Raw genomic sequence first — 20,467 nt, 5'->3', positions numbered from 1 at the left:
TTTCTTTGCAGCAACTCAAAATCATACTCAGTAGTTTGTATGGCCCCCACGTGCTCGTATGCATGCCTGACAATGTTGGGGCATGCTTCTAATGAGATGACAGATGGTGTCCTGGGGGATCTTCTCCCACTTCTGGACCAGGGCATCACTGAGCTCCTGGACAGTCTGAGGTGCAACCTGGTGGCGTCGGATGGACCGAAACATAATGTCCCAAAGGTGTTATTGGATTTAGGTCAGGCGAGCGTGAGGGCCAGTCAATGGTATCAATTTCTTCATCCTCCAGGAACTGCCTGCATACTCTCGCCACATGAGGCCAGGCATTGTTGTGCACCTGGAGGAATCCAGGACCCACTGCACCAGCATAGGGTCTGACAATGGGTCCAAGGATTTCATCCCAATACCTAATGGCAGACAAGGTGCCGTTGTCTAGCCTGTAGAGGTCTGTGCGTCCCTCCCTGGATATGCCTCCCCAGATCATCACTGACCCATCATCAAACCGGTCATGCTGAACGATGTTACAGGCAGCATAATGTTCTCCACAGCTTCTCCAGACCCTTTCACGTCTGTCACATGTGCACAGGGTGAACCTGCTCTCATCTGTGAAAAGCACAGGGTGCCAGTGGTGGACCTGCCAATTCTGGTATTTTATGGCAAATACCAATAGAGCTCCATGGTGCCGGGCAGTGAGCACAGGGCCCACTAGAGGACATCGAGCCCTCAGGCCACCCTCATGAAGTCTGTTTCTGATTGTTTGGTCAGAGACATTCACACCAGTGGCCTTTCTGGAGGTCATTTTGTAGGGCTCTGACAGTGCTCATCCTGTTCCTCCTTGCCCAAAGGATCAGACACCGGTCCTGCTGATGGGTTAAGGACCTTCTACGGCCCTGTCCAGCTCTTCTAGAGTAACCGCCTGTCTCCTGGAATCGCCTCCATGCCCTTGAGACTGTCCTGGGAGACACAGCAAACCTTCTGGCAATGGCACGTATTGATGTGCCATCCTGGAGACGTTGGACTACCTGTCCAGGTATCGCCTCATGCTACCAGTAGTGACACTGACCATAGCCAAATGCAAAAAAGATGAGGAGAGAAAAATGTCAGTGGCCTCCACATGTTAAACCATTCCTGTTTTGGGGATGGTCTCATTGTTGCCCCTCTAGTGCACCTGTTGTTAATTACATTAACACCAAAGCAACTGAAACTCATTAACAACCCCCTCTGCTACTTAACATATAATCAGCATAATTAGCCATTTCATGGTTTGGGCGGGATTTTGGCTCCATAGACTCATTGTCATCTCGTTTCTCCTCCAGGGAGTATTAAACCCGCTATGCAGTAGGTAACAAAGATTTGTGGAGGTTTGACCCATCTGAATTACCATGGGAATGCCCTGCACTTTCTGCAGGAGTACATTTGTCTGAAGCTGCTTGGCATGCAGCACTTTTCTATCTGTATGTCATTCTTTAGTGTTGTGAATACAATAATTCGGCAATGTGCAGACTAACTATAACAAAGCACTGCATTTTCCTTTAGAGATATTAACAGCCATACTAAATCTTCCACTATGGCAACACTTAGCAACACCCACTGATCCCAAAAGTATACTTTCTAATTATCAGTCTTCATGCTTCTTTTTGTCTTTTGTTTAATAAAAATGACGTTGGGCTTAAACAAAACAAGCTAGCTGTCTCTGGAGACAAAAAACTCGGGTGAGGCCATGAGGTTAAAGGCTAAAAACTCAAGGAGTGACAGGTCAGTAGTAGCTTGGTGTTCAACATTCAAACTTAGCACTTTGGATGAAATTCTGAACCAGTAGAACTAACATAAATCTGACAAGAGAGAAAACTTAAGAGTCATCTCTTTGAAAAAATAAACATAGAGCACAAGAACTGTTTAAAAGGAAAATGAAAAATGCCTTCTTTAAGAAAAAGTTAGAAAAGTACTTGATTCTGAAGAAATGATATAGGTATATGTGAAACCCCACAGCTCATTTACAGTATCTGTTTTCAATCAGAAGATTAATGATGCACATAATGTACTATACAAAGGGTAGCACAGTGGCCCAGTATTCTAAGCTGCCGCCTACAATATTCAGCACCTGGTCACTGTATTTCTAGTGTGTACATCCTCTCTTCCTTTAGGTACTCCAATTTTCCTTCCGCATCCCAAAGATGTGCAGGCAATTTCCAGCTGGTCCCATATGACAGTGTGTAGGCACTATGATGGACTGCTGTGCCATTCAAGGTTGATACTGGGATAGACACTGCTTCTCTGTGACACTGAGTTCAGTGGGCTTGACTATACTGTAGAAATGTACAGAAAGACCCTAGAATGAGAAAACACTGCACACCTAGAGTGAAGACCACAAACCTTTTGTCATCTCTGTACCACTCAAAGTCAGGTTTGGGAACAGCCAGGGCATCACACTGCAGCACTCCCGTTCTCCCGACCTCAATTTCTGCATTCATGGATTCCATGATCTGTGGGGGGTCTGCAAAAAAGAGAAAAAGCTGTTTTAATAAAAAGGGTGAGGTTGTGGAAATTAGTTGTCACATTAATCTCTAACTAAGCCTTTCCCTTTCCTCTACAAAAGTTCTATCATCAGCTCCTTGCTTTTTAAACATCTATATCCACACAGCTGTTTGGGAAGATTTAGAACACTAAAATGTACTGCCAAGAAACCACCAATAATATAATTATAGTAGCATGAAGGGCTACACAGAGACAATCCCTACGTATTGTGCCAATGCCAGCTCTCAGAGTGGATGTGTGACTTTACTTTATGCCCAGAAACATTTTCTTTCTGAGTAAACTGAAAGTGAGAACTTTATCATAAGATGTGCTATAGGCCAAGTGTGCATGCATATGTATGAGCCTGAGTGTAGGTGTGTGTGGAAACGTGATGCGTGTGGTTTACCGGCTTGAATGCCAGTACCTAAAACACTTTGATTACTTATGTACAGTAAATGTGAGTTTAATGTGTGTTTCAATGCATTTGCGTTACTATGCAAACAACACGTATTTAACTGTACATCACTGTGTACACAAGTGTAAAGAGAATGATTTACATATGTATCAACTAATGTTTTTTTAGTTTCTCTTTTTTAAATTAGTTTTTATTTATATTTTATTTTCAAGATTCTTTTCAGTTTCAAATTAGAATGAAATTATTATTGATATTTTATTTTTGAATACTAATCTACTTAGTTTTATTTCTAGTTTCAGTTTTCTTTAACGATAGCAATATTGATATTGATAATATTAATATTGATTACTTCAGTGTATATACGTCTGTGGATGCAAGTCCATGCATAGAAGTAACAATGACCTTGCATTCAGGCGTGAGGGTCTGTGTGTCTGCTTTAGTATGAATGTGTGTGAGCACTTTTACATGTAAGCATGACTGTATAAGGACAAATATACGTGAGGTCGTCCGGTTGTGTGAGTGTAAAGTGTTAGATACTGCATTGTGTAAAAGCATGCATGTGTAAACGTTTATCTGAGCCTATAATGACACTCTTGTATCCCCTTGTGTACATGTAAGAAACTGCATGTCTATATGTTCATGTTTATAAAGGTCTCTGTGTAAATACATATGTAGGTATGGGTACATATAAGCTTTTGTATATATTTGCATATGTGGATGAATATTTGTCAGTTATTGTTAATATTCACATCAGCTTGCATGCACATTTTGGGTGTTTCAGGGAGACTTTGGCTGGTAGTAGGTGTGTAATGCACATGAATGAAAGCTTGGATCTGCGTGCATGTACTCATCGATGGGTTCATTTTGTGTTTTTGCTGTGGCTCTCTACTAGCAGCTATTTTGTAAAATGTATTTTTTGTAATGAATGGTGACAGACTATAATTTTCACTTTCTGTATTTTATCACAGGTTTTTGATTGTTTTTTGAAAATATTGTGTTTTAGTGCCTGACACATAAGCAATCCAATTTTAAAGTTTTATAATCTGAAACACAACCTGCTTCAATCCTGTGGTCTTGGGTCTTATAAAGGGCACTAGTGTACTTCTGCATCATCTGCCACAGTAAATAAGTTGTCAGCTCCAAAAAACAAACAGACAATTTCAAGAAGGATGAACACCATGACAGGAAGCACTGAATCAATTTCTGGGGCTGTACTAGTAACACAGCCCACCTCTGACACCTGACGCTTGAAGGTGGTATTCCCTAAGTGGATTTAATTTTTTCATTACTGTCACTGAGCACCTTTAGTGTCAGGATCTACATATTTTTGATGTTTTATTTTTGATTGTTTTGTTGGTGCTCATCATTTATGCCATTGCTCACATCATTTTTGGCCCCTGTAGTGTGTATATCTATTTAAGACCAAGCCACATGTTGTATGCCATCTGTACCTTATTTTTCATAGAAAAAGCTGGTTAGTGCAAAAATGACAGTCTTCTTGAGGAATTGTGCTTAGCTTTTAGGTGGTGTTTTTTTCTTCCTTTTGAACCTTGCCTGTTAAGATTTCTGTTTACCCCTCCTCAGTGAATTTAGTGCTCTCTGACCCAGTCTGTCTGAGTAATTTTTTAGATGGCCCTTAAAATCCTTTTGCCATTCAAAATAAAGAATTCCATACTCCAATCATTTGCACAAGAATGACAGCCTATGTGTTACGATCCCTGCCTGTCTAATTACTCTTTCCCAGTAACCCGTAAAATCCTTGGCCAGTTTAAAAGTTAACATTTCTTGTGTTGTGCTGAGTGCACTTTTGACAATTATACAAAACATGACATTTTTCCAGAATGCTCACTTTTCTAAAGAAAGCAGTACCATTTTCATCCCTTCCCTTGTCAAACAGAAGGCATGGCATTGATAAAAATGGCTCAATAAAAAGCTCTCCAATAAAAAGGTGGAGGTGAAGCACTTTCAGCTTCTTACTGCTCAATAACAGGGCCAAAAAGCTATAATTATGCACAAGAGTGACTTCTGAAATTGTGTGGCTTTGACAGAAATGTCCGTGTGGCGAGTCTGTGAAACTTCCAAAGCCTTTGACATCAGACTTTATCACCCATTGAACGTCTAAGGTACAGCTTCTGCTTCACTGCTTATTTAAATGACTCTGCTAATTCAAATTTAGGCAGATAGACGGTTTATCGCTGTGGGTCCATGTGAGCAGACACTGACTGTGCAGCATGATGTAACAGAGGAACCAGTAAATACGTAGCACACTGGTTTAGGTATAGAGTCACATCAAAGTAATGTTATCTCGTCAATAAAGCTTTGTTCCCTAGATGTAAACCCCTGAACCTACGGTATAAGCTTTAAGTTATGATCTCTAAACAGGGCATTGTGATTCTACAAGCAGCCACTTGTCAAAACACAGTGTAACTTGAGTCCATTTTTATGCATAGTCATATGAAAAAGTTTGGGAACCCCCCTTAATTCTTTAGATTTTTGTTTATCATTGGCTGAGCTCCTTTTAATCTATGACATGCCTTATGAACACAGTAGTATTTCAGCAGTGACATTAAGTGTATTGGATTAACAGAAAATATGCAATATGCATCATAACAAAATTAGACAGGTACATAAATTTGGGCACCCCAACAGAGATATTACATCAATACTTAGTTGAGCCTCCATTTGTAAATATAACAGCCTCTAGACGCCTCCTATAGCCTTTGATGAGTGTCTGGATTCTGGATGGAGGTATTTCTGACCATTCTTCCGTACAAAATTTCTCCAGTTCAGTTCAATTTGATGGCTGCCGAGCATGGACAGCCTGCTTCAAATCATCCCATAGATTTTCGATGATATTCAAGTCAGGAGACTATGACGGCCATTCCAGAACATTGTACTTCTCTCTCTGCATGAATGCCTTTGTAGATTTCGAACTGTGTTTTGGGTCATTGTCTTGTTGGAATATCCAACCCCTGCGTAACTTCAACTTTGTGACTGATGCTTGAACATTATCCTAAAGAATTTGTTGATATTGGGTTGAATTCATCCGACCCTCGACTTTAACAAGGGCCCCAGTCCCTGAACTAGCCACACAGACCCACAGCATGATGGAACCTCCACCAAATTTGACAGTAGGTAGCAGGTGTTTTTCTTCCGCCATGCAAAGCGCTTTTTGTTATGACCAAATAACTCAATTTTTGTCTCATCAGTCCAAAGCACTTTGTTCCAAAATGAATCTGGGTTGTCTAAATGAGCATTTGCATACAACAAGCGACTCTGTTTGTTGCGTGAGTGCAGAAAGGGCTTCTTTCTCATCACCCTGCCATACAGATGTTCTTTGTACAAATTGCACTGAATTGTAGAACGATGTACAGATACACCATCTGAAGCAAGATGTTCTTGCAGGTCTTTGGAGGTGATTTGTGGGTTGTCTGTAACCATTCTCACAATCCTGCACATATGCCGCTCCTGTATTTTTCTTGGCCTGCCAGACCTGCTGGGTTTAACAGCAACTGTGCCTGTGGCCTTCCATTTCCTGATTACATTCCTTACAGTTGAAACTGACAGTTTAAACCTCTGAGATAGCTTTTTGTAGCCTTCCCCTAAACCATGATACTGAGCAATCTTTGTTTTCAGATCTTTTGAGAGTTACTTTGAGGGTCCCATGCTGTCACTCTTCAGAGGAGAGTCAAAGGGAAGCACAACTTGCAATTGACCACCTTAAATACCTTTTCTCATGATTGGACACACCTGTCTGTGAAGTTCAAGGCTTAACGAGCTAATCCAACCAATTTGGTGTTGCAAGTAATCAGTATCTATCTATCTATCTATCTATCTATCTATCTATCTATCTATCTATCTATCTATTGAGCAGTTACATGCATTCAAATCAGCAAAATTACAAGAGGACTTAAATTTTTGCACAGCCAGTTTTTCACATTTGATTTAATTTCATACAACTAAATACTGCTTCACTAAAAATCTTTGTTCAGAAAACACCCCAGTGCTCAGATGTTCCTAGGAAATGAATGACATACCACTGTTATCTTTTTTGTTGAAAGTGGATTAAATTATCATGCAGGCTGAGAGGGGTTCCCAAACTTTTTCATATGACTATATTTTCAGTGCTACTAATTTCAAACAGTTTTGAGCTGGTGCCACTGAAAGTGGCAGTTCAGTGATAAAGAGAAAGGACATATAAGAGGTACCACAAAGAGGAGGAGAAGGTGGAAGAGAAGGATAAGAGAAGCTAAGCTCAGGGGGTTGACCATTTTATTATCTATTTACAGTGGGAAAGCAACTAGTGTGGACAGGTTTTAACCTCTAATCTCATGCCCCATGATGCATAAAATTCAAAAGCTCAGTGTGCCACCTTTAAACATACAGGCTGCTTTATTCTTTGGATTACTCTACATAATGGATGATCTGTTTTATAGATTCTTTTTGAACAGCTCTACTTGTTGTACCTTAATTACTCTGAAAATACAACGTATAAAAAAGGCTGTTGAATTATTGAAGTGCAAGGTGCCTAGTGATTGGGAAACAAAAACATTAATTTCAATTTTTATGTCAATGCAGACAGGTCTAGTAAATTATATGCCACTATGCCCAGCACTGGTAATAAAAAAGCTGATCAAAACTAAATTTAGGAAACATTGGTCCTGTCAGTACTTCATAATTATGTCTGGTTTTTTTAGATAACCTTGAAATGTGATCTTTGTGGAAGAGCTTCCTCTACACCAGGAGTCTTTGGGGTTGGAGACATAACAAAGTGTGGCTCTTTAATTGGCTTTAAGGAAGAAACGTGCAGATTTTTATAGGGGTGTCCACTAAGGGTAAGCCCTGCTCATTTGAGTTATTTTAGGAAATGTTTTGACTATGATGGCAAAGTTTGTTGATGGCTGGAGTTATGAAGCAGCTTCAGCTATACTGAGAGACCTGGAGTAAACACGATGAGTAAGTAAATGTGATGAAGATATAATTTATTATAGGGAGGCTGGTAATGCATTTCACATGAAGCTACCAGATACCTGTGCAGTTTAAACCCCAGGGTTCTCTATCTGTGCCAAGTCTGCACTTTCTCCCAGTGTCCTTTTTGAGTACTACAGTTTTCCAATGTTGGTTTAATTTGGGAATGAGTGTGCTCTGAAATCCATTAACACCATATCCAAGGGTGGTTCTGGATTTATGTTTGATTCTACTGGGGCAGGAGTTAGTCCAGGTGACTTTGAAATAAATTCAAATTGATTCATTAAAGAAGATAGATGCATTATCATATTTTTAGAGTTTTAAAGTAAACTTAAAAGTGTACAATATAGATGGAAAGAGTTGACACATGCTGTATGCACACTTAAAATTTAACGCTAGTGATTTTACTGTGTACCAAGAAAAGGATGAAGCCCCTACCATTCCCATGTATCACGGATTAGAGTTAGCAGTGGAACAGTCCCAGTCTAGAGCTAGGTAGTGTTGAAAGAGTAACAGAACCGAACAAAATGGTAGGCTGTATCTTAGAATCACTAGAATATAATAAGTAGACCAGGAAAAATAAATGGGTACAACCTGAAATGTAGAAGAGCAAGACGATAAAACGTTTAAACTCATGAAGTATATCGACAGGACTAAAAGTTCAACAAGCCTTCTTCCAGAAACACGAAAACTAATACAATTAAAGAATTGAGGTTTTTCACTAAGAGAGTGATTACCAGCACAGGGAATTCATCGTTGAGATATGTTGTGAAAATGGGCATGTGTAACAAAAGGCTGGACTTTTTGAGTTCTTTCTAAGCTTGATGAAAATCAATTCAAGTCATGGACAATCGGAAGGTCACTGTAGATTTTATTTATATGGAAGTCACACTATACTAACCTGAATAACTATAATTTGACTAATTAGTATTAGGAGGGACAGTTTGAGCCGAAGGGCTACTTCTCTCTATATTTCTTCCATTTTTAGGTATGGTAACATAAAGAAACAAAAACGTTGTACATAACATCTTGAAAAGAGAGAAGTAAAATAATAATTGACTGACTGTCAGGCTATATAAATAAACAATGATGCATGACAGACGCTAAATAAAATGACGACTAATTGATTTACTGACAGGCCGAAAGTGTCCAAATACTGATCCACTGATCTACTGATTGATTCACTAGAACATGTTAAACAAAATACAGACTTATCCATCAACAGAAGGGCAGCACAGATTTGAACCCAGGCATAGCCTTTGTGTGCTGTTTTTCCCTGCATCTGCATTGGGTTTCTCCTGCAATCCTCATGATTTTATCCCGGTGAGCACACAGGCATGTTCGTGAATTTGTCCTGTGATGCAATGGAAGCCCAGTCAGGGTTGGCTCCTGTCTACAAACCTCTGGCTCCCTGCAACTCCTTAATCAATAAAGTGGTTTAAAAAACTGGATGGATGGGTGAATGGATGACTGGCTCACTGGTTGAAAGGCAACAAGGAACATACTGATAATCTAAAAGGAGCTAAAATAAATTTAAACTAAGTGATTAACCCTAACCCTAAATTATCTAAATAAAGTGCTCATGTATTTATTGACAGACAGACATAACAGCTAAACAGTGATAATATATTGAATGGCTAGTAGAATTACCCATTATTGATTGACCGGTTGAATGTACGTTTGACCAATTGACTGCACAATTTATTTTTCAATTTATTAAGAGACTTAAAGTGCCTAAATAAAACATCTATTGACTGACTCACTGATCGGTGCTGACTCCATGGTTGCTCTCAGACCATCCACTAAAAATATACTGAGGAAGTTCACTAACAGACTGTCACGAAGGTACCTTCTCTTTCTAAGTAGTGTAGACCAAAACTAGGAGAAGAAATCATTACGTAATTAATTTTTCATATAAGAAACTGGAAGCTAATATAAGAAGGTAGACAAAATTTAATAACACAGTCTGGGAAAAGCAAAAATCGTAGTGCCAACAAGTCTGGCTCATCCTGTGAAGAATGGGCACCAGTTGTGCAATATTTCACAAGGAGAGCACAGGGAAAGGGTCCATAGTAGTGTTTATGATTATGTTTTCTATTCCAGGAGTTGCCAAGTGGTTGCTGCCAGAAATCCGTGGTGGTCTATATGTAGAGATAACGTTATTTTCCACTGTAGAGCTGATTGACAACATGCCAGTGCCAGCTGGAGCATCCGCTTCTCCACATTTTTTGTGGTAACCATGAGTCTCTATACTCATTTATCCCATTCTTCCCAATGGTGGAATTAAACAGCTTTTACTTCTCTGCTTTTGGGCACAAGCCCATCACCTAGCTCATTAACACTTTACTGTATAGGAAACAGGGCACAAACAGTCCTCATACATATATCAAATCGCCAAATATCCTAACGTAAAACTGAAGACTAGGCATCCGGGAGAAAAACCAGGGGTCAAACTCTGTGGCAATTATTAGGCTAGCAGTGCTACCTTGTGCTTAAGATGACTTAATATTTATTTAAATTTGACTAAATATGAATGGTGCCCAACCCACTTTGCTTAATTCAGTGCCTACTGATGAAAGCAAAAGCACCTATGGGATGGAGTGCTGCCACAATTCAGCATTCTGTTTTAATTTGAAATTCACATGAAAAGTAATGAAGCCAGGAAATTAGATCCTTGCATCCTTTCAGATTTTATTTCATTCCTGAAGCTGGCAAAATTCAATGATTATTTCACAAAATGTATTTTCCTGCAGCCAATGATTTGCAGTCGGGTTGGCAAATGGGACTAGCAGTTATGTCTATTCAAATCACTTTGCATTTGTGACGTCAATCGTTTTATTGTCAGAAAGGAAAAGGAAACAGGTTTTGTGGAACCAGTATTGACCATTTTGTTTTAGGTGGTGCTGAAGCACAACTGCCCTGTTTGAGTTTGTCGTCATTGTTCCATTTGTGTTCAGAACAGGTCTGGCGATTGCCATACTGCTAAATTGGGGGGTGGGATGATGGTAATGGATGATTGTCTCACTGATGGAGAGGACTTTTCAGTCTAGCTCCCTCTCACATGACAAGCAGTGTCAAAGGTGATACCATCTTTCTATAAAGAAGTGCATGAAAGAAGGGGGGCTTATATGTACTTGTAGCAGGCTTCACCCTGCACTGACCTTCTCATTAAAGTAGTCTTTGTTAACTGAACGAAACACTGCAACTGTTCTTTTCAGATGGCAGTGAAGACTGTCACTTATCTGGGACAATCCCTAAAAATGGATAGGGAAACATTGAATTAGGTCTCTAATACCACTTATGTATGCTGAGGGAAGTCTCAAAAGATGTAATGGCATAGTGTGGAAGGTTCACAAAAGTGATTACAGACAAGGTCCTACAAGATGGAGGAGTGTGGTGTGGAAGGCACCTAAAGAAAGGGAAGGGCATCATAAAGGAGATAAGAAAATACAAAATTTAATAAATGAGAGGGGACCATTCAGTCTATCAAGCTGGTTTGTTTAGCTAATAGCTAAGTTTCCCCAATATGATCTTGAAGTACTTCTTAATGTTTGTCATGCAGTTGTGAGGGAGGAGCTTAAAAGAAATGAGAGGCAAGGTGCGGAATGTCCCTCAGGATGAAGTAAGGGGAATGGGTAGAAGGCCAGTTAAGTTTGATCTTCTGAGAACATATTGCATAAGATATGGAAAGCTGTGATAGGACACATTGTGGGAGATCAAGTTTTAGTCAGTTTGATTATTGAGTATGTTTTTGTTTCCTTTTAGTGAATATTATTTTGTTTATTACTTACTCTTACATTATTGTCTTATGTTAATCATATATTTCGTTATTTTATGCTTTATTATTCTTGTATTTTGTGTATTGAGCCCATAGAGATAGGGTTCCATAATACTTGAGCTATGATGCAATTCCCCCAGGCTTATATACGTTTTTGGAAAACCTCATGGTCAGTGCTGAACCTTGGATATTTCACATGGTTACTGTATTTGGTTCTTTCATATTTCTGGTATTTTTGGATTTTGATTTATGTAAGTGCTTCTTATTACAATTTCTTGGTTATTGAGCTTGGCTTTGGATTTTGGAATGCACTTCCTGGATAATCAATTTAACTTGTTGACTTATTCAGTTTGGCATCTGGAAAAAAATTTTGATTCCTTTGTTCTTGTTTTGCTTTTTGAGAATATTCTGTAATAAATTATATTCCTATATAAAGAAACTCTGTTCTGTCGTTTTGGTCCAGGTGTCTTACAGTTACCCTTTTCATTTTTTCAGTGTTGGCTTCATTTTGTCATCTGTAGCCTATGAAGCCTGTTTGTTGAGTGTGACGCTAGACTGATATTGTTTCTGATGCACTGAAGCCTGATTTATAGATAAAAGCATGTTTATGAGTTGTATGAGTTGGTAGAGGGTGGCATGGTGGCGCAGTGGGTAGCGCTGCTGCCTCGCAGTTAGGAGACCTGGGTTCGCTTCTTCCCGTGTCTGCGTGGGTTTCCTCCCACAGTCCAAAGACATGCAGGTTAGATACTAAATTATCCCTATTGTGTGTGCTTGGTTGTGTGTTTTGTGTGTGTGGGATGGCGCCCTGCCCGGGTTTTATTTCCTGCCTTGCGCCCTGTGTTGGCTGGGATTGGCTCCCGCAGACCCCCGTGACCCTGTAGTTAGGATATAGCGGGTTGGATAATGGATGGATGGATGAGTTGGTAAATCTTAACAAGTAGGATCCTAAAGTCCATTTTATATGTAACTAAAAGATGCATAGCATAGTAAATGAAGATTATATCATAGAGATATCTAAAGTCTTCCAGACAATTTAGAGAAAGCAGTTGATTACTAAAGGATGCAATATTCTGCTGGTACTTACAGTTCACCACCACATTCACATATTTCACATCTGGTGCAAGCCCATCGCTGGAAGCTTTGCATTCATATCTTCCAGCCTGCTCCCGTGTGACGCCACTGATCTCCAGGTACTCATCCCCATCAAGCTCCTCCGCTGAGAGAGAAAGTAGGAGAGAAAAGAAATAAGTCCTGAGTTATCTTTAGGAGGAAAGGTGCAAATCAAGTGCATTTTTCACTTTATGGTTTTTCAGTTTAATATATAAATATAAATTTAAGATGCAGGACTTTAAAGAAGTACACAACCCTTGAAATTGCACTTTGACCAGCCTGTTTGGACTATCCCTCACGACATTAATGGTTGATCTGCTTCTAGTATGGATTAACAGCTAAGCAGAAAAGAGAAAAGTTAATAGGTTTAAGTGCACGAGGAGGCAGTGTCTGAAGCAGCCTCACTTAGAACTGCAGTCTGTCCTGGGACTAGAGCCAAAGACATACTGTCAGGAAGCTATTGTCATTCTAAAATGCATGTCTGTGGGTTTTTAGCTGCAGTTGCTTCATTGCTTTCATTTGTACAAACAAGTATCATCACCAACACAACATAACCTGACTACCAGGGGAGATGGTAGCAGCTTTGGCACATAGACCATTACACCATTTAAACGCTAGTGACACATCAGTGGGAGTCCCACCAACCTGTATGAAGGTCATAAAGAGGGAAAAAAGACAACATAGTTGAAAATCAGTCATTTTAAAAGAAACAAGCACACACACTCTGTTCAAGGGACATTATCCATTTGGTTAGAGTGATCTGTTGCACATCCATGAGATCTGGACAAACCTACAGGGGAAAATGGTCCACTATCCCCTGTGATTACTCCAGACTATCTCGTCTCACACTCACACAAATACTCTCGTTACACCAGCTTTTCCTGTGGCCCCAAGCCCACCCTCCTCCTCTCCCGGTGGGTCGGGTACCGCTAATCTGCAGCTTGCTGGCAGCTCAGCACTGGTAGTGCACTGTCAAACTGTCAGCTAATGAAGCAGGACTAGTCAATACAGAGACTCAAGTAAGCCGATATGCTAGGATGGACATCAGTGGGGAAGACATGACAAGAATATTCTCCTCCAGCTTTCATCACACGGACTGAGCAGGAGAGAAACAGTCTGTCAGATCCAGGGACTTAGGGCAGCCTTCAGAGCACCTTCATCGGCTTGTGCCTTCTTCTGGAAAGCTTAGTTTGTCACTGTGGTGACCAGGAAGACATTTAGAGGTATTTTGGCAGCAGGCAGAAGTTTTGGGTGCAGCGACCTATTTCCACTCTACATTCTATGCGCTATGTTAAGATTTCTGCCATTTCATATTACTTTCGTACAAATACTTTTATTTATGTAGACGGTGCATTTTATGAAAGGCAAGTCACAAATCACAAAAGCATAAAGGCAGATGCGATAGGAAAGATCTGAGCAATAAACCCACGCTAAAATGTTCCCATAAGATACATCACAAATGTTCTTGCATTAAATGCCCAGATTATAACAGTTATTACTAATGTATACTGCATGATGGAAAGAAAAGCCATCAAATCATAAAACCTTTCTCTATTTTAAAACCCCAAGCCTATCTGAAGCTCTTCAAATTGCAGGAGGTTAGGCGCTTAGGCCTAGAACAAACTCATTGCTATAGATAAACCATTTTTACTTTTTCATTGCACCTTCAAAACAGAAACCACCTATCAGAACAGTTTACATGCAGCCTATTTAAACTAAGCCTGACAGTGTGTTTTTGAGGGTACCATCTGATAGATAGATAGATAGATAGATAGATAGATAGATAGATAGATAGATAGATAGATAGATAGATAGATAGATAGATAGATAGATAGATAGATAGATAGATAGATAGATAGATAGATAGATACTTTATTAATCCCCAAAGGGAAATTCGCAGCTAACCTGGCACACAAGGTTCATTCTAAGTAGAATGCCATCTTTCAGTTTTTTTGATATCCTCTATATAGCAAAGCACTTTAACTTTTGGAGACATCTGTCCCATTTCTACACACCTCATCCAGTGAAGTGCTGTAATGATTGGAGTCTATGGATGTAACCTAGACTGGAAGCTAATTGAATAAACAACACTTTCACACTCGCAAAGTACAAGTTGGAGCCACCAATAAACCTAACAGGCACTTTATTGGGATGGGGAAGGAAAACCAACTACGAGACAGGGAGAACATGTAAACGTCACATGCAGGATGGGATTTTGGGTCAGGGCCGTGTAGCTGTGATGTAGCAGTACTAGACACTATCCGTCCATTTATCCACCCGTCTATTATACCAGTTCATCACAGGGCACACTCACTCACAAATAAATAGCCAAAAACATTCACACATGCATCTCTGGGATGTGGGTGACAAGCCATAAAGCAACCCACAGAGACATGGAGAGAACATGCAAACCCCGCTCAGACATGATTGGAGTGAAGTCTCCTGAGGTTATGCAGCCGACCATTATGGATGTCAGCATATGGAGTAATATTGTAGCAGAAGAGGAGAAGGAAGCCATTTGGATCAAGTTACGAAGCATTTTATTCTGTTTATTCCAAAAAACCAAAAGCTGATTTTCTCCTGGGGATCTGTTTATTGGAGTTTATGAGTTTGTCTCCTCATTTCTTATTTGGGTCTGATCTTTTGCGAGTTTAATTTCATATTTTATCAAGGTTTATGCATCTCTGTATAGCTCCTTCCTTGCTTAGTCTAATTCTGGATTGCAAGGGTCAGCATCAGGTTAAAGGCAGGAAATAACCATAGATGAGTACATTTTGACTTGATTATTCACCTAATCTGCATTTCTTTAGGGTGTGGGAATAAAACTGGAGTAACTGAAGAAAATCCCATTCACACACAAGGGAAACATGCAAATGGCACACAGGCACACACCAGGCTCATGGTTTGAGCCATGTTGTTCGGAGCTGTAAGGCTGCCCACTGCATTTTGGTGCCCCTTAGACCTTCTAATAATGATTATTTATGTTTACTTTAAATCCAGGCACAGTCACCACTAGTTTACATATTATTTTTTGCATCTCAGTGGGTTTTTCATGGAGTGTTTTAGTTTTCCTCAGGTTAGATTATTTTAGTCTAAATTCAAAATACAGCCTTTAGGAGACTGAGGATATATTTACTAAAGATGTCTGCAAATTATAATGACTACATTATTTAGAAATTCATTTTTAAAAGGCACTTCTGGGTTCAAAATGCCACAGCATTTGATTGGAGGTGCCCTTTTAAGATACCATCTTCTAAAGACATAAGTACATTCTACACAGCACAAGGCCTCCATGATGCAATCCACTGTGTCAAAAAAGCTTCTCTCACTGAAGCCAAGTTCACATTTGAACACATTTGTGAAGAAGAGGTAAACACAGTGAACAAAAGAGCTCTGCTCTCAATATGCAAATAAGACTCGCAAGGTCTCTGCCCCTTGAGTTTCTTTGTCCCCCCAGGTCAAGCTTTACCTCTGGATATAAAAGAGGATGAGCAACGGCTCGACTACCATTAGGACACACCGCCTGGTAACAAGCAGCCAGGGCCGACTTCAGCGGCACGACAACGGCGACATGTAAATCACATTTCACTTCTAAGGAGGCACCGGATTAATTTTGTCTGATCTATTAAGGGAATAAAAAAATGCACTTTAGATCAAAACTGATAATATTTAAAATTCATTTAAATGCAAATGATGGTTTTTGCAAGTTAAAATTTTCAAATTATAAGCCTTTCATAGGTGAAAATAAAAGCTTCATACTGATGAGGAGAAGTGCGAACAGCTAAAGCAGACACCTGCCCACTCTGGGACAAGGCAATAATGGGAGACACTCACATTGCTCAGTTTCTGAGGGAGACAACTGCTCACTTTCATCCTGTTGCTTCTTCCCAACATTCTTCTTGGTGGTCTTTCAAGTGATGTGTCACCAATTTGAAAAACAGAGCACTGTAAGTACTCTGAAAGAGCTCATTCAGAGTGTTGTCATTTGCTTCCTAACACGTATCATGTTTCAGGCACAGCCACAGGACAGACACCACTGGCTACTACTGGTTACTACTTCCAAGGACTCTCGCTTGCCCCCCTGGCAACTTCGGCGCCCAACCCCCAGTTGCGGCCAGTCTGCTGCTCACATTGTGAAGAGGGGGGCTGTACATACTCTAAGGAGATGCGGTTGATCCTCTGAAACCCCCTCTTGAACGGTAATACAATGGGAAGCAAACACAGTTTTTTTTACCTCCTCTTTGCTTGATCAGCTGCTAGCATGCTGCTGCTGCCGTGCTGCGTGATCTGCATTTTGTGTGGCACTTCTAACATTTAAAAGCCTGTACAGCAGCAGTCCTACTCTTTGTCTTTTATTTCTAGCCCCGGGCATGGTTAAATCTCTTGGCACAAACTCTTGTCTCGCGGGATGTGAGTTCTTAATATTTTTTAGTTTATGATTTAAAAACGGAATAAGAATCTGAAAATCTAACAACATCACATTAAAGTTCAATCAATTCTGAGAAGAATGATACCAAACATATATATGTAGGTTTTAAAATAAGCCTGATTTAAAGCGTGACAAAAAATGTGACATAAAATCGTTGCACTTTTAGGCTTAGGATTTTACAGTATATACAGTGCATCCGGAAAGTATTCACAGCGCATCACTTTTTCCACATTTTGTTATGTTACAGCCTTATTCCAAAATGGATTAAATTCATATTTTTCCTCAGAATTCTGCACACAACACCCCATAATGACAACATGAAAAAAGTTTACTTGAGGGTTTTGCAAATTTATTAAAAATAAAAAAATTGAGAAAGCACAGGTACATAAGTATTCACAGCCTTTGCCATGAAGCTCAAAACTGAGCTCAGGTGCATCTTGTTTCCTCTGATCATCCTTGAGACGTTTCTGCAGCTTAATTGGAGTCCACCTGTGGTAAATTCCGTTGATTGGACATGATTTGGAAAAGCCCACACCTGGCTATATAAGGTCCCACAGTTGACAGTTCATGTCAGAGCACAAACCAAGCATGAAGTCAAAGGAATTGTCTGTAGACCTCAGAGACAGGATTGTCTCGAGGCACAAATCCGGGGAAGGTTACAGGAAAATTTCTGCTGCTTTGAAGGTCCCAATGAGCACAGTGGCCTCCATCATCCGTAAGTGGAAGAAGTTCGAAACCACCAGGACTCTTCCTAGAGCTGGCCGGCCATCTAAACTGAGCGATCGGGGGAGAAGTGCTTTAGTCAGGGAGGTGACCAAGAACCCGATGGTCACTCTATCAAAGCTCCAGAGGTCCTCTGTGGAGAGAGGAGAACCTTCCAGAAGGTCAACCATCTCTGCAGCAATCCACCAATCAGGCCTGTATGGTAGAGTGGCCAGACGGAAGCCACTCCTTAGTAAAAGGCATATGGCAGCCTGCCTGGAGTTTGCCAAAAGGCACCTGAAGGACTCTCAGACCATGAGAAAAAAATTCTCTGGTCTGATGAGACAAAGATTGAACTCTTTGGTGTAAATGCCAGGCGTCACGTTTGGAGAAAACCAGGCACCGCTCATCACCAGGCCAATACCATCCCTACAGTGAAGCATGGTGGTGGCAGCATCATGCTGTGGAGATGTTTTTCAGCGGCAGTGACTGGGAGACTAGTAAGGATAAAGGGAAAGATGACTGCAGCAATGTACAGAGACATCCTGGATGAAAATCTGCTCCAGAGCGTTCTTGACCTCAGACTGGGGAGACGGTTCATCTTTCAGCAGGACAACGACCCTAAGCACACAGCCAAGATATCAAAGGAGTGGCGTCAGGACAACTCTGAATGTCCTTGAGTGGCCCAGCCAGAGCCCAGACTTGAATCCGATTGAACATCTCCGGAGAGATCTTAAAATGGCTGTGCACCGACGCTTCCCATCCAACCTGATGGAGCTTGAGAGGTGCTGCAAAGAGCAATGGGTGAAACTGGCCAAGGATAGGTGTGCCAAGCTTGTGGCATCATATTCAACAAGACTTGAGGCTGTAATTGCTGCCAAAGGTGCATCAACAAAGTATTGAGCAAAGGCTGTGAATACTTATGTACATGTGATTGCTCAGTTTTTTTATTTTTAATAAATTAGCAAAAACCTCAAGTAAACTTTTTTCACGTTGTCATTATGGGGTGTTGTGTGTAGAATTCTGAGGAAAAAAATTAATTTAATCCATTTTGGAATAAGGCTGTAACATAACAAAATGTGGAAAAAGTGATGCGCTGTGAATACTTTCCGGATGCACTGTATAGAGAGAAGATTCAATATCTGGTAACTCTAAAGCGGCCCTTTGTAAGTGTTAGCATGGATGGATGCACAAGTAAGCTCTGCGGTGTACTGGCATCCTGTCAGGGTTTGTTGCCACTGCGTTAGGCTCTAGCCTTCCATAACGCTGCATTGGATTAAAGGGGTTAGTTAGGCTATGTTACTATTAACTCTACAACACACAAGAAAGAGTTATAGTTTAGGGACAGAAATGCAAAGTTTAGCAGTGGGGACATCCCCCAAAGGTGGCACAGCAGGTAGAGTTATTACTTCCCAATGCTTGAGCCCTGTCATATAAATTTTCTGCCTCAGACACGCTGACCTGGTTATCAGAGATTTAAATTGACTGTGTGGGGAGTGTTAGTGTGCCCTGTGATGGACTGGCCTCCTGTCTAGGCTTCATTCCTAACTTGTACCAGTACAATCTCTATGGACAGTCCCTCTGCATTTAAAGGACATGAGTGGGACAAGCAGCCCCACCTTCCCACACACCTACTGTCATGTACTGTAGTTACACTAGAGAAGCCCAGACATTACTGGAGGAGCTTAGCAGGTTAAGATACTCATGCAGCTGTGTAAGCACACACACAAAGGGGACAGGCCTAAAGCCAAATGTGAGTAGCTCATATAGTGTTTATCCTTAGAGCTCCCTTTACTGTGCCATCTCAATGCTATCAGCATTAACTAGAGAATGGATGACTGCTTCTGCTCTCCAAAGGCACCAGAAAAACTCCAAAACTCTTGAGTAGAATGTGAAAAAATAAGAATTCTGAACAGCTATATACTGTGGTCAATGAACTAGTGATTTACATGCAGTGAAGGTAGCCATTAACCATACACACACTGTGATAGACGGCCAGGAGCCCTGCCCTGCTGGGATGCCTGGAGGAGGGAGGAACCGCGAAAGTGGCACTTCTTTTCCCTGGGTACCCGGCCGGTCCTTGATCCCTGGGGGACAGCACTGTGCTGACAAACCAGGAATGTGCTGACAAACCAGGAATGGTTTATGCCCAGAGTGCTTCCGGGTGCAAGGGCAGCACTTCCGCCACACTGGAGAGTGCTGCTGGAATTTGGTCATCAGGCACCTGGAGCACATCCGAGGCTGAATAAAAGGGGCCGCCTCACTCCATTTGGGGGCTGCACTTGGGAGGAAGAGGACAGAGCTTGGTGGAGAGGAGTGGAGGCAGTAAAGGACCTTGAGAAGGACTTGAGAGGGTGATTGGTGCAGGGGCACCGTGTGCTGTGACCTGTTAATTGTAAATAAACGTGTGCTTTTGGAGACATGGAGGTGTCTGTCTGTCTGTGTCCGGGGCTGGCTTCCACAACACACAAATATATACACACATCCAGATACACAAACCTACACAAAATACACACACAGTAAAATCACAACCTCTTAAAGCCAAGGTCACACAAAC

General features: G+C 40.9%; 2 protein-coding genes across 5 annotated transcripts in view; one reads left to right on the top strand and one right to left on the bottom strand.

Moving 5' to 3' along the window:
- Positions 1-20,467, bottom strand: part of lsamp (limbic system associated membrane protein) — a 666,837-nt gene that overhangs the window by 113,678 nt on the left and 532,692 nt on the right. For all 4 annotated transcript variants that reach the window (XM_028800476.2, XM_028800477.2, XM_051926294.1 and 1 more), the window contains exons 4-5: positions 12,754-12,885; positions 2,368-2,488 (exon numbers count right to left, since the gene is read on the bottom strand). In XM_028800476.2, the coding sequence (XP_028656309.1) occupies positions 2,368-2,488; positions 12,754-12,885 (253 nt within the window). The remainder of the gene's footprint in view (positions 1-2,367; positions 2,489-12,753; positions 12,886-20,467) is intronic.
- arhgap31 (Rho GTPase activating protein 31) overlaps positions 1-20,467 on the top strand; it is a 1,181,844-nt gene that overhangs the window by 1,079,133 nt on the left and 82,244 nt on the right. The gene's annotated exons all lie outside the window — the stretch shown is intronic.

This window comes from Erpetoichthys calabaricus, chromosome 4, assembly GCF_900747795.2.
Source record: "Erpetoichthys calabaricus chromosome 4, fErpCal1.3, whole genome shotgun sequence".
NCBI classification, from domain to species: domain Eukaryota; kingdom Metazoa; phylum Chordata; class Cladistia; order Polypteriformes; family Polypteridae; genus Erpetoichthys; species Erpetoichthys calabaricus.
The sequence above is the reverse complement of the archived record's forward strand: the minus strand, read 5'-3'. Positions and strand labels throughout refer to the sequence as shown.